Source organism: Lottia gigantea, assembly GCF_000327385.1.
Source record: "Lottia gigantea unplaced genomic scaffold LOTGIsca_92, whole genome shotgun sequence".
Taxonomy (NCBI): domain Eukaryota; kingdom Metazoa; phylum Mollusca; class Gastropoda; family Lottiidae; genus Lottia; species Lottia gigantea.
In genome coordinates this window covers 1,257,946-1,280,704 of record NW_008711014.1, presented here as the reverse complement: position 1 = coordinate 1,280,704, position 22,759 = coordinate 1,257,946, and the positions used below count along the sequence as shown (strand labels likewise).

The 22,759-nt window shown below is 34.2% G+C and overlaps 6 protein-coding genes across 6 annotated transcripts; 2 read left to right on the top strand and 4 right to left on the bottom strand.

Annotated features, from left to right (window-relative positions):
- Window positions 1-694: 694 nt before the first annotated feature.
- On the bottom strand, window positions 695-3,279 carry LOTGIDRAFT_134669 (hypothetical protein; the record flags this gene model as incomplete). Its single annotated transcript, XM_009068691.1, has 4 exons — window positions 695-1,101; window positions 1,427-1,618; window positions 1,971-2,146; window positions 2,678-3,279. The coding sequence occupies 4 exons, from the start codon at window positions 3,277-3,279 to the stop codon at window positions 695-697; spliced, it is 1,377 nt and encodes a 458-aa protein (XP_009066939.1).
- Window positions 3,280-4,482: 1,203 nt separating this feature from the next.
- Window positions 4,483-5,744, bottom strand: LOTGIDRAFT_170066 (hypothetical protein; the record flags this gene model as incomplete). Its single annotated transcript, XM_009068690.1, has 2 exons — window positions 4,483-4,505; window positions 5,054-5,744. The coding sequence occupies 2 exons, from the start codon at window positions 5,742-5,744 to the stop codon at window positions 4,483-4,485; spliced, it is 714 nt and encodes a 237-aa protein (XP_009066938.1).
- Window positions 5,745-8,575: 2,831 nt separating this feature from the next.
- Window positions 8,576-8,959, bottom strand: LOTGIDRAFT_98681 (hypothetical protein; the record flags this gene model as incomplete). The annotated part of the gene is made up of 1 exon (XM_009068689.1): window positions 8,576-8,959. A coding segment is annotated over one exon (384 nt), but the record flags the coding sequence as incomplete, so codon positions are not given.
- A 984-nt stretch (window positions 8,960-9,943) lies between these two features.
- On the top strand, window positions 9,944-13,067 carry LOTGIDRAFT_237030 (hypothetical protein; the record flags this gene model as incomplete). Its single annotated transcript, XM_009068688.1, has 5 exons — window positions 9,944-10,144; window positions 10,596-10,842; window positions 11,066-11,163; window positions 11,320-11,540; window positions 12,351-13,067. Coding segments are annotated over 5 exons (817 nt in total), but the record flags the coding sequence as incomplete, so codon positions are not given.
- Window positions 13,068-13,508: 441 nt separating this feature from the next.
- On the bottom strand, window positions 13,509-15,243 carry LOTGIDRAFT_223337 (hypothetical protein). The gene has a single exon (XM_009068687.1). The coding sequence runs from the start codon at window positions 15,127-15,129 to the stop codon at window positions 13,600-13,602; it is 1,530 nt and encodes a 509-aa protein (XP_009066935.1). The 5' UTR covers window positions 15,130-15,243; the 3' UTR covers window positions 13,509-13,599.
- Window positions 15,244-15,843: 600 nt separating this feature from the next.
- On the top strand, window positions 15,844-22,327 carry LOTGIDRAFT_237027 (hypothetical protein). The gene is made up of 9 exons (XM_009068686.1): window positions 15,844-17,303; window positions 17,827-17,915; window positions 18,249-18,409; window positions 18,654-18,749; window positions 19,089-19,160; window positions 19,629-19,781; window positions 20,186-20,345; window positions 20,721-20,837; window positions 21,686-22,327. Exons 1-9 carry the CDS (start codon window positions 16,334-16,336, stop codon window positions 21,716-21,718), a joined length of 1,851 nt encoding a protein of 616 aa, XP_009066934.1. The 5' UTR covers window positions 15,844-16,333; the 3' UTR covers window positions 21,719-22,327.
- Window positions 22,328-22,759: the final 432 nt, after the last annotated feature.

Genomic DNA, 22,759 nt, shown 5'->3' with positions numbered 1-22,759 from the left:
AGGGATACTCATTAAAGATACCCCACCCCAAATGACCCACCCCAAATGATTAATCATTATATTACAATGCTACATTTGATTGGATTAACGAGTTGACATTCACAGTTTACCAAAAGATGCTCCAGAATAGTAAGTATGTAACTTGTTTAAACTTATACTTGATAGATGTCATGATCCCAATATTTCAAACATAAACGAATGCAGCATTTTGTTTTATTTTATCAAAATGTGTTATCGGTTCCTGCGTAATCTATGGCTAAGGTTGACCAGGCAGATTCATTTTTACTAATTTCTTACGTAGTTGCACGCTCTAGTACATTCCACATGCCACTGCATCGAGCAATTCACGTCAGGTGTTCTGAGATTTCTGTTAGTGGCGGGAAGTACTGATCCATTCGGTTCCTAGAGTGTGATTGTTATCACTACTTAATGTTCGGGTGCGTCTTATTACTCAAAATATAGTCATCAGGTTTTGTGGCACCCAAATCATACATAAATACCAGTATAATTTATATTATAATTCCAGAGACTTTTACAGTTAGCCACTATATCCTGTCCTCTATAGTCTCCCCACCCCTCAGAAATCAGACAGAAATCAAAATATTGGCCATGACCAGGAAGCTTTTACTGTGCAAAACACAGTTCGGCTATCATTTTTGTTTAATGCCGTTAACAGATTACAAAACAGAAAGTTTTATTGTTTAACAAATTTAATAGCACATAATGCAGCGCCCCTAGCAGAATCACACCCCACAGCATCGGATACACTTAATTCATGGAATACAGTATTGACGTGTTCTCGTATGACTTGATTCCTGGTTAGAACACTTCCACTGCATATAATACTTTCGATTCCATGATCTCGAAGGAAAGTTGCAGGCATAATTTCTTTGGCGTTTTGCACCACACCAAAACACAGAGAATTAAATATTTTGGTAATATCCAAATTATCGGAGCTCAAATTCTGGATGGACCCCAACTGGTCTGGTGTGTGTCTTTCACCAAATATTGTAGGATCGACCACCAAATTTCTGTCTCTTTCAGACGGCTTTGTGTCTCTTAATAGTTGCTTCCATATATCGTCTTCTGTAACCGACAAGCCTGAAAATTCGATCAATAATAACCTGGCCAGCATGGCATTACCTAGGCTAGCTAGCAGTGCCAATCTGGAGCAGATCTGGTCATTGGGTGTTTCCATCTGGGTACAAACCTTAAAAAAATGGATTTGATTGACGTGAGGCCCAGCTTATTTTAAAGTACATGTACTGGGCGATGTCATTACACTTTTGTGCTCAGTGTCTCGAGGATATGAATAATGAATTATTGTTTGTAATAATTGTTGGCAATATAAAAGACTAAAACGCCTCAGTATTCTTAAGTTGCCTTAAACAAAACTCAAAACTCTCTTGCATTTGATCTGATTTACCTATTTGGCGGGTCCAAGTAACCAACATCCTGACAAACTGTGCAATAACATTTCCACCATTTAAACTGGCAGCTAGAGCTAATTTAGTGTTGTTAAAATACGGGAAATATTGTACAGAGGCCTTGCTGGATTTACACAGGTCCGGTTTGCTGATGCAACCCAACTGTAACGATGTTCCGATATTTAATAATGCTGAAATGGACAAGTTTGACTCCAGCCGAAATTGATTTAAGACAATGTAGTGTTATTTCTTCAAAATAATACTGATGGGCACAAGAAAGATAGAAACCATTGTTTTACCAGGATAACCATTCGTGGTCTACCAGTTTCTCCTGGGCCAAACCTCCTGGCATTGACAATTCTATTCTAATTCTAATTCAGTACAGCTGGGTCGGGTGGAATTATGCGTAAAAAAATATATTTAAGTTTAAACATTTGAAATGGGCCCACATTTACAAATATGTGTCGGATGATAATTATATATGCGAAACAAGCGTCTTTAGCATAAAATCAGCTATGGTCAATAACCCACATCCATATATACCTGTATTTTGTGAAGTTGCCAAACTGGAGAAGAAAGAACATTGACAATCACCAAGGGGTGCCAGAACCTGTACTCCAGCTTTCAAGCCCAACCATGACTGTGACAATGTTCCTGCTAAAGTACCTGGTTGTACAGTCCTAGGAAGCCTTTTCACGGGAAAACCCTCCTTTTCCAAACTGAAAAGAGACCAAACCATTATCAACCTAATCATCAGGATTTGTCATAATTATTCGGTCAGAATTGTGACCAAATACCAATGAATATTGCCTCAATCTTCACATTGTCTAGGTATAATGGACAAGATATATTGCCTCGTAACTTGTGTTGCGTCTGTAAACCCACCAGAAGATTGTCATCATGTGTTCAATGGAAGTAGCATGTTCTTTCAATGTTAATGTGACTCTTTGAAGGGCCCAATTCTCAACTCCTTGTTTTCATGTGCCTTACTTTACTCTATTTGCGCAATACCGTGGTTCCTCAAATTGCGGGTGAGCCTCCAGAACCTATTTCCATATCAATGACCATGGTAAATATCTATTAGCTTGATGAAATGGTGCAAATAGAAGTAATTAACACTCCCGAAGGCTACATACAAAGATCAGAAAACATTTTTTGGGTCCCATTTTCATACCTACAATGATTGGGTACATACATTCAGAGCCCCGGGAGTAAGAATTCAAGTGACAATAAGTATATTAATGGCTTACATAGAACCATTCCACGAGGATGATTCACAGTCGAAGTAACCAAAACTATTAGCTAATTGATCAGTTGTGACAGGTTCGTCCAAACCACAGATTCCATACACAAAGTAATCCATTATGGTTCCCATCCAATCAAAATTGAGCATTTCTGGTCGCTTTCTCATTAGCCACAAATACGTGACACAACCAAAACCAGTTGCTAGTTGAGTGTCGCTGATTGGTGCCGGTAAAGATTTGATAAACTGTGGAGATGCTCGTTGATCTTGCCAGGTGTATAGTGGACTTGTTTTTGAGGACTCTAAGAAGCCTTTCACGCTGACATTGTCCGACCTGGAATTCCACAATACTAGACCATGCATCTGACCAGTGAAGCAAACACGTGACACTTTATCTTTAAAGTTATGTCCAAGTCTGGACATGCATGTATCCAACACTCGTTTGATTTTCTTGACATCTTGTTCAAAGCCAAGCGCACCAACATCGCTTTCCAGATAAGCCTCTGTTGGCTGCGACTCCGCCGCGATCGTCGATTTGGTTTCGACATCTACCACCACGACCTTCACAGAAGTCGTTCCCAGATCGATTCCAAGAGAATATTGATTCATCTGTAATAAAATAACCTATACGGTTAGCAAGTTGAATGGGGAAAACACGGTTAAGCAGTGAGGACCCCCATTTTCACTTTTATGTTCTCTAGCAATCCATCACCAAGTCAACGTCATGGGTCCTCTGCAAAACGCTATATTTATACCCAATCTCTATTAATCTACGTCTCTGGTAATACAATTTTCACAAGATATTATGCTCTTTATTAAAAACTGAATTTAATGAGTCTCATATATAGAAAGGTTCATAATTATATTCTTGGTTGGTGGATGATTCTAGCGGACTATACTAGATACAATTAAAGTTTCATCAGACTTAATTAATATCAACCAGAATTCAGTTTAAAACACAAAATAACGAGGAAGTCGTGCACATAGGCATCATCAAAATGACCTACTTGTCGCGTCGAGAATGATAGAATTGGAAAGTGAGCAGAAAATAATCACCCAATGCAACTAAATGGATGTTACAAGAATGCAAAGCAAATATCGAATACATCTTACTTACCTTACGTTCAAAGTGTTCTCAATTGAATTATCAAATCCTCACCACTAATCTCTAAATAACCTTTGAACCGTTAGAGATTAATATTCAGCAAATATAAGCAAATTTTGATATGCTCTCTTTTACTGTTAATCCGAAATATCTCACTACCTTTGCAAAACATTTATTGTGTTGAGCAGGCTATGATGAGACAGTTATATGCTTGATTTTCAGCTTCACATCCCATGTCTTTTCAGAAATTCAGTGAAATATTTTCGTAAAATCTTCTGATTCTCATTGTCATTCACCTGAAAGATCCCATTTGGACGCCCACTAGTAGTGACAAATGGGTCTGCAAATGCTCGCAAAATTAGATCGGCCAACCCAGTATCCGTTTCCAACAAAGGGATTGTAAAGAGGTTTTCTCAAATCTGCGGAATTGCAGAACCACAGTGATCTGATTGAAAATTGGAATGGATCAGTGTTTACGATAGGTCTGCACATAAAAAGATAGAAAAACCTTTTTACAATCCCTTAGAAAACAAACTAAGAACTTCTTTGAAAGGAATCAATAAGACAGTCAAGTAAAAAATTTTAATGACCAAGTTGTGTTTGTTTATATTACATATTATTATTACAGCTGTTGCTGTTATAATATTGAACAATCAACCATCTATTTCTCCAGTATAATATTATTAAATATATTATTTCCCTCTGTTTTACTCTGGTATTTCTTCATTGCCTAGAATTAGATTTGATCAGTGATAAATTAACTTAACTGCAAATAGTTCATGGGTTGACCACCCTCTGAAATATATTATCCATGAGTATGTTGGTGCTCGATTTCTGGTGTTTCTATATGCCGACAATTGAAATATTTTCAAGATATAAGGTGATGTCTGATGATTTGGAAGAACGCATCATTTTCTTTCTGCCATAATTACATACAAAGGGTGGTCCTTAAAGAGTGGGTCAGTCTCTTGAATTTAGAGAGTTGGGAATTGTGTCACGTATATTACAAAAGAATATGAAATATAATTCTGTCAGGTGGTGCTACAATAGTGGACCAAGATGTCTGTAGAATAAACCAGACTTGGTTATGTCTGATGTTGCTAAAAACAATACAAAAGCGAACTGCAAAAACAACATCACAACAGTGGATCGCCCGCTGGATTATAACTCAGTTGTTGATGTCTGGTAAGATGATAGTATCACTCTATGCGCCTATGCTTTACAGAATTGTCGATAGATCTAGCAAGTGTCTTGGAATATTCAAGATACACGTATTACCTTGATCTTGTTCTTGGGTCTTGTAAAGCTCGCTATATTTGAAGGGTGAAGACGCCCGAGGTGTTGCTGGAGAGATTGGTGGTAACTTAACAGGTGTTGCAAGTTCTGTACCACTCGGCACATTCTGGTTCGATCTTTTATTCATGTCTGTCACTACTATCTTAGGTAATCGAGCTTTAGATTCAATAGAAATATAGTCTATAGGGCTTGGAGTATCTTCAACATCCTGTACCTGTAAATCATCAAATCCCTTCTGTTCTCTTCTGGGCCCTGCGTTACTATTCTGCTTTAACAGACCCTCAGTGGTGTACAGCTTGCAAGCATTATTTAGTCCTAATAATGGTTCGTTCCAAGCCGCATTAATTGCAGAATTACCAAACCCACGATACTGACCACACTCTGGACATTTCGGAACTGTTAAATCTGTGTCGCTTCGAGGTATACATCCACAGGAGCAAGTGCGCGGTGATAGCCTCGGTGACCTTCTACCCAAACTTGGACTGAGGCGCGAGGATGGAAAATCAAGGTTCTTAAAAGCATCGTTTTCATTTCCTAATTCCGAATTGTTCTGATATGTAGTTTTCCTGCGATTGAGCAACGGGCTCAATTTGGTCTTCCGTTTATTTTTGAAAGAAATGTTCACTGCTTTGATACCATTGCTGTCAGAAGAGTCAAACTCGTCATCACTCATCTTTGGTAGTCACTGCCTTAGGATGGCCGAGCTAAGTGTCTGTTAATCCTATAGGTTGGCTGGTTGACAAGTTATGGTCGACTTCTTGGAGTTCAATCGGTATCGCTGACAAATCCTTTGAATATAAGTCAATGAAAATTAACCAATCCTTCTGATATCGTCTAGGGTGCACCTCTTGATATATTCCTTATAAGATTTGTTTAACATTTGAAAAACATATAGACTAAGGTAATTCTAATAAATTTCCAGATATGTATCTCCAATATACATACCACTTATAAGATTTGTTAATAATAACCATTTTGTGGATCACATGTTTCAAAAACAACCTGTTACATACAACATTAATTACTGTTTATATTTGTTTGTTTCAACTTAAGCATATTATTAAAATACTGGGTTTCACGTTGAACAAAACTTAAGATCTATAATTAGACATGTTGATCTTTTATCAAATAACTATTGAATGCTAATTTGAGTTCATATTCAAATGACATTCATTGGATTTTGATACAATACAGTTTATTGTCCTTATTATTATTTCTGCACATATTCACCCCAGACATAATAGACAATATTTCGATAACGCCCCACAAAAGAAATAAAATTGAAAGTTGTAAACCCACTCTTTGTGTTACCATTATGTTCATTGTACCAGACATGACTTTACTGTTGAATGGATGTTTAAGAATTTATCGTAAGGTTGAATGTCATACGATATTACGGAATGAACTTACCATAATGTAATATGGAATGAACATACATGTACCGTAATGATGGAATGAACATACCATATGATGAAATCATTATACCGTATGAAGGAATGAACATACCATAATGATGGAAGGAACATACCATAATGATAGAATAAACATACCATGATGGAATTCACAAACCATAATTATGATGGTATGACAATACCATATGATGGTATGTAAATACCATAATGATGGAATGAACATACCATATTGATGAAATGAACATACCATCTCAATGGAATGAACATACCATACCGTAATGATGACACAAACATACCATATGACTAAGCATACAATTTAATCGAATGAACATACTATATGATGGAATGAACGTATTACACACCATAATGGAATGAACATGCCATATTGATGGAATGAACATACCATATTGATGGGATGGAATGAACATACCATATTCATGGAATGAACATACCACATACTATATTCGTGGAATGAACATATCATATTGATGGAATGAACATTCTATATTGATGGAATAAACATACCATACCCTAATGATGACACAAACATACCATCTGACCAAGCATACAATTCAATGAAATGAACATACCATATTGATGGAATGAACATACCATATAATGAACAACTTTTCAATACCTTATCTGGTATGACCTGAAAAACCATCTTAAGCTCACACCCTTGGTTCATTATGTGGACATGCCAATATAATAGTGTACATAGCAAGGACCAAAATCAAACAACTAAGTCATCAATATAATGCTTTATATACTGTAACAGAACAATAAGAATATATTAGATGAAATATTAGTGAATTGATGTACAAGTACTATATGGGTAAAAAATATTATGTCATGCAATACACAAATAGATTTGGATTAGATGGGGACAAAGTGGATGGATTAGAGTAGATGGTTAAAGATATGCTTGGAAAAAGTGGCAAAGTGGCACAAACACATATTAACAATTAAATGCTTAAATTGAACACAATCACTTCTGTTTCTTTAATTAGTCATAGAACACAAAAATCTGTATCAATTTGTATATTTTCTGTTAAAGGGACAGTTGCGCCATTTTGGGGGGTTGATTTAAGTTTAACTATATGTAACTAGTCTGTAGAAGTACTAGAAATGTAAAAAAAAATGCATAATTCTTGTTTTTTAACTTTTTAAACTTGAAAAAAATGGCGCATCTGTCCCTTTAATTTGATCTCAATTTTCCAGAATAATTTCACTGTACTTTCTTATATGAAAAACCCAGGTTAAATTCACATGACAGTATTGTGGGAGGTCATACCAATTATTTTTTTTTTTTCGCCCTATAGCTTTTATCCCTGACCCCAGGCATTTTATAGTTCACTCAATAATTTAAAGGGAAAAAATTACAATTGCAACATGTGGGCTTGCTCTTAGCTCTAAATATTATCATTAGAAGTCAGAAAATATGTGTGTGACAAAAAGGTGTTCAATTTGTGACTTTTTATGTTCCATCACAAAATCAGTCATGTGAGTTAGTTCCAATAATCAAGATAAGGCGCGAAGGACCATTTCTTTTCATGAGGACTTCTTCAAACATGTACCCAAAAAACTGGTTTGAGGTGAAGGATCACATTTTGAAAACATATATCAGTACAATTGGCCTTATGGTTGTTAAGTAAAAAAAATATTAGTCGTTTAAGTTTGCAAAAAAAAAAATCTATTAGCAGTGAAAATATTGCTTATGCTTAATTCTATCTTATTTTGTGGTTATGGGAAAATTACTATTAAGATCTCCTCTTTTTTTCCAATCATCCGAAAACAACTTATATTGTTCACTTATTTCAGCATGCATTTCTAGAAATGATCGAGGTGGTCTTGGAGATTCTCCAGTGGAGAAACTACCTTCTTGTCCAGTGGCTTCATTGAAATAATTCACACTGTCCCAATCTAATGTCATATTTTTCATCGAATTAAAAGGATTTGTGCGTTTTTCTGAGTGGAACTTGGTAGTAATGGAATGTTTTTCGTCTCTTGAAGATGGTTGATAAACACTAGAATAAACACGAGTATTGCGATCAGCCTCTTGACAAATAGAAGCAGCGTTTTCATTGACACTTAAATCATTCAGTTGATTCTGTAATTCAGAAACCATTAACCGAACATAGTCATATCCAGCACAACTTAAAGCCTTCATCCAAGATTCCATAAGTTCCTGAGACTCTGCACTTATTATATATGTTCTACATCCAGCAGGAGCAAATGCAATTTGAAATGTGAAATTATCACTGTTTTCATCCAGTTCTATTGTACATCCCTCTAAAGCAATCATACCAATTGGTTCACGATCACCTTTCTTATCATAATAAAACAGTAAATTCCCTTTCAGCACAAACCATCTCTTTTGAAATCCTTTATTCACTTCCCCTTTCTTTAGCAAATAACCTTCTTTATCTGCTGGAGTCCCAGAACCTGCATAAAGGGCTAGACCCTTTTCATTAATGATTTTCATTTTTTTTGGGTTATGCTATGTAACAAAACAACTGCCTGCTTTAAAACATCATCACAACATGTTTATCCTAAAAGCCTTTAAATTGTTCACTGAAATAAACAATAGAATGAAGAATCAATATGACTGTCTGGGTGAAATTAAATTAGCTGTCATACAACCTCAGCTAGTCAGTTGTTAAACATCATTTGTTTGTTAACCAGTTTCATGAAATTTAATGCTATAGTGTCTCAAGAGTTAGACCTTTGCTCACTTAACAGGGCCACACTAGGACCTTGAAATTTAAATATGGTTTCCCTCCTGTGTTGTAGGTTTTAGGGCAGTCTTCTTGTTATTTGGAAGAGGCAATAGATCAAAGCCCCATGCCATGTGGCACTATCAGATCCATCCTGGATTCCAAACATTTGGAAATCAAATTCCACTATCTTTGTACACTGCATGATGTCTTCATATTGCTAGCAGAAAACTGAGCATAAAAGTATTTGAAACTGAAACTTAATACAGGAGGAAACTGAAACTGAGTGGAAACAAAGTCGATAGAGAAAGTCAAATATGATGATATTTCAGAAGAACACGCTCATAGAGGGAGATATAATCAAAACTAGGTCTATCTCTCGCAAAAGACATAGACTATAACATTAGGCTTACCTAACTAACTCATTACAAATATAGAGGTATTTTGCAAAATGAAAGACAAATCAGACAACTTTCACAGTCAATCTTGCAGACGAATTTCTTTACGCCTTTCGAATAGCCATTTTGAAGGGAGTATTAATTGTTAAGATCGGAAGCATTCAAGTTAAATTTCAGTAAACCCTTTTATCCGCATTATTCAACCTAAACTTGGATTAAAATTGCAATTTCCATTTTCTTTTAAATAAAATAAATACTATTTCGCCAAAATAAATCCAAATTCTGGAATTATAGAAACAAAAATTACTCCTTCATCACATGACTAGGAAAGTCACATGTCTTCAAGATGGCGACTTTCAAACACTTGCCAATTTTGTTCCTGATTTTCTTTCAACTTCAAAAAGTATTTGGTTTACTCAAAGAAAATGAGTTACAGAAGGCGTTTGTTACATATGATTCTAAAGCAGATAAATTATCCATTGTTACATCAGAACCAATTGATTATGTTGCGAAAGCAGACTTTCAAAATTCGGTGAATTCTACATGGTATGTGGTTGAAAACAAGAGTATCAAAACAATCCTACTAAATACATTAACAAGTTAATGCTAGCACTTTCGATCAGATTAAGGAAATTGTTAGAATCTTGAATTGTATCTACATTGAACAATAAAATAGCCTGCATTTCTGTTTTGGTCTTTCAATCTTGTGAGAAATACTTATCATTTTTGCACTTTTTGTATAAAAACTTAAAATCACAAATATGCACTACTTTGATTTCAAATCAGCATTTTAAGATTAGAACTGTATGCAGAGGTGGTCGTCTTGGTCATGATGTGCTAAATTAGAATGTAAGCAGGAAACAGGATTTGAGTTAGACAAACTAGCCTTACACTAGAGATATCACATCTACTAATACCAACATCTTAAGTGTCATAGATGATCTCTCCTATTGCTCAACTACTTCCTTTATTATACAATGTTGTTTTCATTTTCCAGTTGGTCATACCTGGATGTTACCACCAATCCCCAGTATAATGATTCTATGCAGGCCTATGCTGCTGGTATGGTGGAAGGGTTCTTAACAAAGGAATTAATACAATACAGTTGGCAGAATACGGCTGCAGACTACTGTACACAGCCATACAACCAATACTGTAAAAATTTACAGAAATTCTTGACACAAAACTATAATTGGGTTAAAACAGAAATTACTCAAAATTTTGATTCTCCTTTCTGGCATAATGTAAGTGTTTTTTTTATTCAGACTACAGACACCCACAATTTTCAATCAAATTTGAATATACAATTATGTTAATCAAAGCAATGGATGTGTGGAGGTACAGTAATGAAACTCACTGTGAGTTTTTTAAGTGTGCAAGTCCAATAAGGAAATATGCTCTTTGTTTTAAACGTTAATTATGTATAATGTTGGTATATGACCTATAAAGCACATTCATATTTTGCAGGTAAGGTTATTTTATACTCAGGTGTCTGGATTAGATGCAGGGTTTACTGGAACACCTAAACAGGTTAATTATGATGTTGATGTACTTGGCATGTTTTAGTATGTATCAATTTTCTATTTATATTTCTGTGAAAAATAATATTAGTTTTGAAAATCCATAGACGTACCCACACATCTTAATCTGACTCTATGAGAAAGAGTTCACAAGATGTTATTTGAGCAAGAAATAATCCATTGTCCTTTTGTATGTTTCAGCATCCTTCAACTATCAGGAGATCTCGAAGATTTGGAATCAGTTTTACATAAACCCCAGAAATCGCACGTCTTGGGTTCTGGGTCATGCTCAGCTATAGTGAAATTAACACCAGGAAACAAGGATCTGTATGTAGCTCAAGACACATGGACTGGTTTTAATGAAATGTTACGTGTTTTAAAACGGTATAATTTCGCCTACAGAATGTCTGAAACATCTTCAGGTAATTTTAGCTAATTTGTCATAACAGGCCACCTTCAGACGGCATTTTGAATGACAAGGCATAGGATAGTTCAAGTCCCATAAGGACCTCAAGAAAGCTCAGAAAGATTTCAAAACAGTTATCTTTCAAGGCCCTATACCACATTAGATTGGAGTTGTTCTCCCCTCCCCCCTTTTTTGAGAAAAACTTGATTTCCTCAGTCTGACTTCCATGAGATATTATAAAAAAAAAGGATTAAAATAGCCAAATTTAAGATAAATAAATCAAAAACAATCAATAGTCAATTAATAAAACAAGTACAATCTTTGTAAGACATGTGTTCTTAATAAAACAAGTAGTTATGAAATAGACTTCTACAGTATCTGGAGATCAGTGCCTCAAAACAAGGCAAAAAGTAAGTACAGGTTAGGGTTTTCCCTTCGGATTTAATAAAACCTTAAGCTCAATTGTAAAATTAGGGGTATTTTTTGTTTCATGTTGAATTACATCGAGTCTTGATCAAAATAATACATATCACAAAATTAGTTAGTTTAGAACTTGACAAATTACATACCGGTATAAAACAAACAATATTGCCTTCTGAGTTTTTCATAAATCTGACAATTCATGCAACACAGATATATTGTACACCCAAAAGCTGCATGACACCCATAGAAATATTGACAAGGGAGGCAACCAAACAATAACCATAGAAAGAAACCACAACAATAATAAAGACATTAACCTAAGATTTAAAAAAGAAATTACCTATATATAGACTAGCAAAACAAGTTAGAATAAAAGGAACATAATTTTCTTTTCACTTTTAAGATTTGAAACATGAGACATATTATAAAGTGTTATATCTTAAGATAGTTTAAATATTTACATAACATTTTACAAGTATTCATGAATAAGCTTTCTGGTTACATGATATGTGCCCCATTCTCTATCACTGTGACCAAGGCCAGTGCTTTCATTGAGACTAGTCTCCATACACCCTAATATTATTAAACACAATGACAAAAACATTATACAAAATATGAATTAATTCCTAATTAAAAAGGTGTTAATCAATCAGGGATGTGTTAATTATGATGTCCATCTGATATCTAAAGTGTTAATAATAAACACCTGTTTAATATGGATGTCAATCACTTGCCAATTATAAAATAAAAGTTAAGACAGTCTGTCACACATATTTATGCTCATGCAAACCATATCTAAATGACTAGGACGCTATATTCATGTCAGTCCTTTCCAACCGTATTACTGACAAGGGAGAACCATGCTGACACAATACACAGTAAGAATTGTCTGAAGAACACATTACAACATGATTCAAGTCCTGTTTTAATATTTCTAATTTTCCTGTTATATATATTCTGCTGATTGCTATAGTTTCAATTACCCATTCAGTATATATATAATAGTGTTCATTTACTTGCTATTCATAATTTCAATGTACAATTATTTTTTCTGTGGCTTAACATACACATTATCTAAAACATTTGCTTTTAAGCCAATAATATATTCTTTATCACTAACAAAACAATATTCATGGATTGAGTAGTCAATACAATTCAACATGTTCTTTCAATCTATTGCATTTAAATATTGTTTTTAAAAATGCAATTATTCGCCATTTTTAGGGGTTGGATTTAGTCTAAATGTATGGTATGTAAATAGTCTTCAGAAGTACTTGAATTGTATGAAAATCGATAATTCCTTCAAAAATACTTCAAATTAGTAGTTTCACTTTCCATATAATGTCTTTTTTATATATGGCCATCTTTTTAACTTTAAAACTGGGATAATTCTATGATTGGTCGCAGGGATGCTGTACCTGTCAATTTAAGTCAATAATGTATATTCTTTATCATTAACAAAACAATATTCATGGATTTTAGAGTCTATACAATTCAACATGTGCTTTCAATCTATTGCATAATATTGTTTTTAAAGCTTGTTAAAACATATATAATATATATATGAATAGCATTTATTTACTTGCTATTTACAGTTCTATAATACAGCATTTAAAATATGTAAAGCAGTTCACAGTTAAGATATATTCCAGTTAATGATCTAAGATTCTCAGATTGCCAGAAACTATTTTATTTTCTAAGATGGCACCAGGTGCAATATCAATCCTCTCTCCATGATTAGCTATAATAATAACTGTTCCTTTTAAAGATACACCTTTACCAAATGTGACATCTCCAGAGACAGTCAAATGATCCAATTCCAAAAGGTCTGGGATACTTTGAAATCTTCTTAAAAATTCCTTCACTTTACTGAAGTGGGTGCCTAATTTGACAAGTGGAACAGAAGGGAAAGATCTTCGTGGACTCATTTCCAGGGCACCTGTTCTCATAGAATATAAATTGCTCATCATTAGGAGTAAATCAGAAGTCGTTTTGACTGGAAGAAAGCGACTTCTAGGTACAGCTATTCCTAAAGCACCTTCGAAGCTTTTTATTGCTGAGCCTACAGCTGTTTCTAGTTGTATCACATTGGTTCCATTGTCTAATGTTTTCGGATTTACTATAATTTCCATGTGTAAGGTCTTGGCCTCCACGTTTCTTTTGATAGCTTCAAGACTCATCCATAGATTGTTTGTGTTGAAAATCTTAAATTTACTGACACTTTTAAATTCATCCACATGTTCTTTTGGAACTTGTGCAATTTCTAATAATCTTAATTTGCCATCCACTTCCACTAAAGTACCTCCTTTTACGTCAGCCCTGGTTTTGTCTGTGACTTCCATGACAAATTCAGGAGATACAGAATTTTCTGATGGTGTCAAAAGAAAATTCAAGATGTTTAAGTCCACAGTTGCTCCAAGATTATCGATGTTGGAAATGAACACATACTTTTTACCAGCTTTGATAAAGAGTTCTAATAATCCGGAATTGTAGAAACTGTTATACACATCTCCGTGACCAGGAGGGTACCACCCATTTTCACTTTCAGGACCAAAATTGGAAGAAATGGGAACCAAGGTTTCTTTGTTCAGTCGAGGATATCTGCTTTGGTTGAATGTAAATATATTCACTTTGACTTGACCATATTTTCTCAGGATTTTTTGAGTGTCATCATCAGTGTTGAACGAATTCATCAACACCAAGGGAACATCTGTATCATAGTGTTTGTTCAAATGCTCGATTTGCTGTACTGTCATATCAAGAAATGTCAATTCATTTCGAACACTGATGGCGCTTTTAGGTCCAGTACATCCCATGCCAGTTCCCAAACCACCATTTAGTTTAATGACAACAAGCTGATCTAATAATTCCTTTGTTTTGGCAGGTTCTGGCGTTGGCAAAGCACCATACCGTTTTATTAAGTCATCCTGGAGCAACTTGATTTTATCCCACACCACAGATGGGCCAGTTTCGGACAAAAATCTTGAAAATAAAATTTCAAAGTTGTCGAACTCTTTCCTCACTTGGCCTTGCAATCCTGCCTGAGCCGTCTGTATTAATTTCTGCAATTCCTTGTTCAGTGCCCCTTGGGCATCTCTTCTAATCAGGTCCTTGAATTCGTCTTCACTTGGAGTTCGCCTGTGGCCTTTCACAAAAGCTGTATTTCCCTGACCCTGGGCCATTTTCGATACGTACACTCTTTCGCTGTTTCTGTGTATGTCTGACCTTTTTGACAGCTATGACAAAATGAAAGAAACGACCTTCACGTTTCTAGAAATAGTGTACGTGGTCTGATGGTGGGGCATTGGGTTATCACATGACTTCTAACTAGGTCAACTATTGACACGAGGTATCCGTTATTATAAGTTTGACCCGCTAAATATATTCCGAGATTTATCATTTTCAATGATGTTGCTTTGGTTGCATGGTAAACAATTTTGATAAATATTCTGTTTGAACGCGAAATAACTGTATATAGAGAAGAAATCCAATATTGGATAGTATTACTCTCTTCTCTCGAAAAGATCGAATGCACAATTCTCATTTATTAATCACACGTGTACTCAGTGTCGATTGCATCTCTTACTTCTATCAAAGGTCGATAGTAGCTCTCATTTAATTGGCTGAATTAAGTTGACTGGCGATTAATGTAAAGAGGTCGTTTGCTTTTTTACCAAAGCTTGTTAGAGTTCCAGTCTGTAGTTGTATATCGTAAACCAAAATGGTTCTATTGTACACTCTAGGGTAGCTGTCACCCGCAATAAATCATATTTTTGTCCTCAAAATCTAGTTTCTTTTGCAAAAATTGATAATTTATTTTGACCAATCAGAAGCCTTCAATGAATCTGTCAGGTCTGAAAAAGCAAAGTTGAAGTCTCTATTCATTGATGGCTTGAAAGTTGATCCAGGCTGGATAGGGCATTTAATTCGTTTTTGATGCACCTTGTGGTCATTTTGCGCCATTTTCTTCAAATTATCTTGTGTGTGCCTATAAACAGTATTTTGCAGGAGATATTTCAGTCCCAAAAAGAAGTTTTGAGGCTCTTTGGAATCTTTTTTTTTTGTGTAAAGTGAATGTGAAGTGAACAGTTTAGTCAGCCATTTGTTTGGTTGTTTGTCTAACATTTACAAAGAAAGTTATTTTTTCATCTGTTGAACTGAATCAATTTTTAAACTTGTTAGCTATTTAGAAAATAAAACCATAAAGTGCTAAAATGATTTGGAAATTGATTTTGGTTAAAACTGAAATGAAACGGTCAAAAGGAAATGGCAAATTAGGATTAAGAGCTATCATTGAGGTCAACTTCTGACCTCTTATCATCTCAAGCTTAATTAGGTCATTTTGCTTGTGACAAATTTTGGCTCTTTGTGAGATTTTTGAACAAGATGGAGGTTGATCCACCCACATCAACAACTCCTCCTGGAACAAGCTCTGGTGGTGGAACATTAAAACGGTCAAATAGTGCACCAATGATAAATGTTCTTGTATCTTCAGAAAGCTTTAATCAGCCATGCACGTCATCTTCATTCAAATTTTCAGATGCTTCGCGTTTGAGACGATTTAGCTCGAGTAACATGTCATTAAATTCAGCCATGGGAATGGGCTTGAGTATCAAAATACCAGACCGAATAAACCAAATAAAACAAGAAGAAAGTCACATATCACATAGAGAAACTGCTGGTGAAAAAGTTGTTCGATCAGCGATTCAATTTTCTACATCTTGGGACTGTTTGAGCCTAGATGATCAAGACACATCTTCTGAGGGGATGTTATCAATTGATACGAGTTCTGGACACAGACCACGTTCATTTAGTGAATCGTTACACATTATGCCGAGTCCCAGTTTATTGTGTGGTTCTCCTTCACCTACTAGAGTTGGAAAACAGTGCTTCTCCCCATCAATGCATGTGCCAATTAAAAGCAGTTCTTTTTCACATAGTCCTAGTCCAAGCCCGACTAGAAAAACTTTCATCAGAAGTCTCAGTCCGATAGCCATGAGACCAAGCCCATTTAGGAAACGAAAATACGAAGCAGATAGTGATAGATCAGAATATTTGAGCCCACCAAAGAAATTTCACACCAATCCAAGTCCTCCAGAGCGAGATCGTGTTTTGGCTCATCCTTTAGCTCATAGTGGTTTGGCTCACCCATTGTCTCACAGTGTATCAGGAAGCAGTATTGAAGATCACAGAGAGAGTGACAGAGGGTCTCCTTATTCTCTACCAACGACAGTTCAATCACACGACGATAAAAGCCTATACAACTTCATGCCTTTACGAGATACCAACTCGCAGGATATTCATATGTCTGATTCAGAACATTTAGAAATGAGCGAATCACATGATATGACAGAAAGTCACGATAATATTAATATGGTTGTTTCAAGTTCCTCAGAGTCCTCAAGGAGTTTTCAACCAATCAAACATGGGCATGTTTGACGCATATAGAAGCGGGGGTGGTTTATGGAGTATCTATGCAAGACAGAAAGGTGATTTTGTTTTCTAAATATTTAGTTCAGCTTATATTTTCAGTACAAGTTTCTTATGCTTATCCGCCGTTTCTGCACATTGGAGGACAAATTAAGACGTTTGCAAGGGCAATCTCTGTTTGTTTTGGGGTAAGATAAATAATTACGCTGCTACAACAAAGCTTATACAAATGTTAAATGTTGGTACTGCTTAACCACCTAAAATTAAACTTGACAATATGGCTAAATACATACCTACATACCGTACATACATTCATATGATTATATTTATACTCCCATTAATATCATTAACCAGTTGATTATTTTCAGATACTATGAAATTTCAGGGGAAGTAGGACCAAGGACAATGTGTGACATAAACTTCTAAAAGATTTATATATATATTTTCAGAAACTGTTCCTGGACAAGTTCTAACATTCTCATCCTACCCTGGCTCAATAACTTCTGGTGATGACTATTATTTATTATCATCTGGAATGGTGAGTTACTTACAGTAAATTGTTTCCTTACAAATTGTTGGCTTTTTTTACAGTCAAAATATTGCATTTTTGAAGGTTAAGTTCCACACGTGTGACAAATTCAGATACTTTGATGATCAGAAAATTACTATTAGATTGTAACTATAAATCTAACTTTATCTGGCACCAGGTTATTACAATCAAAAATAATGAAAAATATAACATGAGAAACAGGCAAAAGCCAGCAAGCTTCAGACAAATGATTATCAATGCTTAAAATCTTGGCCCAAATAGCAATCGGAAATTATGTTACCTTTGTGAAATAGATTTATATAGATCTTTCTTTAATCTAAGGTATCAATGGAAACTACAATAGGAAATAGTAATGCTGATCTATGGAAATATGTTCAGCCAACTGGCATTGTATTAGAGATGGTCAGATCAGTTGTATCTAATAGAATCAGTAAATCTGGTGCTGAATGGGCTGCTTCATTTGCTAATTTTAACAGTGGAACGTAAGTCTGGGTTTTATATCTTATTTTTGCTATGCTGCAGTCTGTGGCTGTAAAGATCCTTGACAGTTGGAAATAAAAAAATTGTAGACTTATGCTCTTATGCTCTGGTAAAAAAAATGTCATTGCTCTCAGAATGGTATTGCTTGCGTTGTTTCTAAACTTGTGAAATATTGAGTTTTAAGCACTTCTTCTTTTCAGGTGTTTTGATAATTTCTAATGTTGTTGTGATAATATTACTTTCTAGGTATAATAATGAATGGATGATAGTGGATTATAAAAGATTTGTACCAGGTCAAACCAAATTGATTCCGGGTCTACTCACAGTTCTTGAACAAATTCCGTAAGTTAAATATTTTTTTTATTTGTATTATTTAGGTCATATGTCATTATGTCTAAAGATTGTCATATGCTTTTCACATGTGTTGATATCTGACTGACAGCATGAAGATTAGTCATAAATTTTAACTCAAAACTAAGTCTAGGTCATTAAGTTAATAGTGGAAAATATAATTAATTTAGAGGGTACTTTTGTTCAGATGATATCAATATAATTGCTTGTGTTTTGATTTTTTGGGTTAACAGGCACTAAATCTGCTACATACAACGTTTTAGATGTTAATGTGAAGTACTATTACATGTAAGGGAAATAATGAATTTAAATATATTATATTTTTTTTAGAGGGTATATAAAGTATGCTGATTTAACATCTCTACTAGAAACCACGTCCTATTTCCCCAGTTATAATGTTGCGTAAGTCTTGTCTGTTTTTCTTTTTTTTTTTGAGAATATGCTTACTCATTATATTCAAATATTCCCCTGAAAAGAGTTGCCAAAAAAAAATTCTCTTATTTTGTTTCCAGCAATTTTTTAAGATACTTAATCAACGCTTGATGGTGTAATTAACTCATGCATCCTTGTAGTGAAGATTGCCGTTTCTCTCCCAAATTTTCACTTGAATTAGACTAATTGCACCTTCAAGTGGAAAAGAGAGGAAATAGTAGTAATGAAGCTGCACAATATAGATTTCTTATATCCAGTGGATCTGAGGTTGTCTTCATTGATACAAAGTTCATATACTGCAGTAGAAACACGTGGGTCAAATTTGATGTTTCAAATTTATTTCCATTACGGTACCAAAAATCATGTGTCCATCAAACATGGATTGTACTCATTCATTCAAAACCGGTATTCATTTTCTTATATTATATATTATTCTAGATATTTCCCTGAGATATTTAATATGAGTGGTGGAAATGAAATGGTGAAGAAATTTGGTGATTGGTTTTCCTATAATTATACTGCTAGAGCTAATATATTCCGCCGAGACCATGAGAAAGCACAAGATATAGATTCAGTGATGAAATTAATGAGGTTTGTAAATTGTAATGGAGTTTTATTTCCTCTTTTTCTGCACCATGCATGGTAATAGTCTTGTAGCTTATGACTAATTAAGATTTTTTTCTTTTGTGCCTAATTCAGATTGAGAAATGAATTCTATTTTACCTTCTACTTTTCTACATCTCATATTGGGCACAAGACATACAATGTGCAAAATTTATAAGACCAATTTCAAACTGCACAGCGTTCAGCACAGAGAGAATTGTATGCTTGAAACCAGACCTAAATGCTTTGCCCATTGCAGGTGATTGACAGGCTTTGGACAGAGACAATTTTATGCTTATTGCTTATGTATGTCAATGAGAGATTTCTTTAAGGGGCCACTAATTTACATAACACTGTCTTTTATGATTAAAACCCATGTACATGTATTACAGATACAACGATTATAAACATGATCCTCTATCAAGATGTAACTGTACTCCACCATACAGTGCCGAGAATGCTATATCTGCAAGATGTGATTTAAACCCAGATAGTGGTACCTATCCTATACCATCTCTAAGTCACAGAGCACATGGTGGAATTGATATGAAGGTAAGATTTAGATTGTTTGTTATATTAAGCATGCTCTTTTTCTGTTTCTGCTTCTGCTTTGTAATTCAAATACTACTTTAAATCGTTAAATTTAACATTCCAGTATCAATAAGTTTTTTGGAATCAAAAAGGGTTTTTCCTTATTTTGGGTTTGATTGTCCATGGGATTAGACTTGCCACACCAAATATCACTGCTAGCTGTAGTAGATGGAGTATTGTAAGAGATGCAGCAGTGGTGCTCTATATTTCAAGCCAAACTTGTATCATTAAATATATGACTGACACACTTTTTCCATCCTTGTATCTCATTCTCAATCAATTTTGATTTTTTGCTTGTTAAATCAATGAAGTTTTATTTATATTTTTAATTTTCAGTTGACTAATTATGAATTGTTCCAGTCAATGGAGATGATAACTGTAGGTGGACCGACATACGATGATTTACCACCCTTTCAATGGAGCAAATCAGACTTCTCTTCCCAGTATTCCCATGTAGGTCATCCCGACCTATTTCAGTTCAAACCTGTCAGATTTAATGGAAAAGTACCAGCAGTGCCTTATGTTAATTACTGAAATTATGAAATTTTTGTTGTGCTAAATGATTTCTCACATATAAATATTTAAGATAATCAAAGCTTAATTCTTACACATTCACTTTTATACTCATTCGAATGTAATATATTTGTATCTATGACAACATTTGATAACCAATTGAGAGATGTTAACATGAAATTGTGAAAATTGTTGTGATATGCTAAATGACTTCTGGCACATAATTACTTCATATTTCTTATGTGATTCTTGCACATGCACTTTATACTCAAAGGTAATATATAGTATTATATATAATTTCAATTAGATTACCTATTGTGAAACTTTGTGTTATTTTTGTTGTGCTAAATAATTTCTTGCTCATAATCATTGAAAATAATCATAGCTTGATTCTCTCGCTCACGTCTTGTATTCATTTGAAAGTAATATATATCTTTAACTAAATTTGTATAAGGCTTTCGCTCTGATTTATTCCAGTTGAAAATCTAAAAAAGCGCTTTTAAATAATAATAATAAATACGCCCTCTCGCCACGATTTTTGAAATAACAGTTATTTATTTTGTATGGCCTAAAACTGTGAATTTGGTTTAATTTTGATGAAGTTGGACACTATATCAGTCTTCCATATTAACGGAGGTTGAAGTTTTTGTGTAAAAAAAAAAATTTTAAAAACCAGTAAACATGATCATTTATTCAAATTTTGGTTTGTACATATACAGTATCTAACATAAAGAGGTTTTCTTAAAGGTCTTTTGATATTATCAGCAACATGTTTGTCTATATTATAGGGTTATAGCCATATTAAGGCTCATCTGGTGTAACAATGTTTATTATGTATATATATGTAAATGAAATTGTAAATTATTAAAACGATAATTTTGATATTATGTGTGTATATATTATGAGTATGTGATTATTTAAATCTATATCAAACTATATTTGTTGATATAATGATGAATTATGATGTTAGAATTGGTGTTGTTTTGCCAGTCATATCTGAATGTGATTTCTGTCACCTTTTGAAGACTTTTTTACTTAATAGCTGTTGACAAATATTGCCGATAAATTTTTATATTGAAAAATTAATTTGTTCCTTAGTGCTCTTGTAAGATATGTGGTAAAGTTTCTTCTTTCCCTTCTTTTTCATTTTGCACACCCTCTACCAACGAATACTAACATTGTGCCAAAATATCCTTAATGATCATTCGAATTATTTAGAAACACAAGTCAATATATTAATATAGACTTGTAAAGAACTGAGGATGTGTTTTCAGTAGACCAAATTGATATTGATGGTACTAAGTGTATAAAATTGTTAAATGTAGTAATTTATCAGGTGTTTATTGTAAACAAATTATTTCAGACTTGTTAAATTATACAAAATATTATTCAAATATATTATTCATATTAAAAAGTTGATTTTATGAAAATGGAGTTTTCATTTGTTAAGAAACTACTGAAAATTTGCACTTGGTGACATTTTCTGAGATATGGGACATGGTTCATATTCACATCCTACAGTTCAAAGGTTGTTTATTTCTGTTTGAAATATGCCTTTGGACTTGCCTACCTTATAAATCTTTGACCCCCTTGTGAATGATGTAAGTTGGAGAGGCTGACATGGAAATAGTATCTAAATTTTTGATTGGACAATAAAAACCAAGGCCCTGTGGGCTACAGATTGTGCATGACAGTTGAAAATCAAAAGAGTAGGCAAAACTTTCCTTATAGCGCTGTGCATGACAATGATAATAATAAGTAAGGATATAGAAATTCAATTTGATACTCCTTGTATCACCTGAACTACTTACTCTGAGCCTGGTGATATCAGATGTGTCAGCCACTGACCTTATTAAATCACG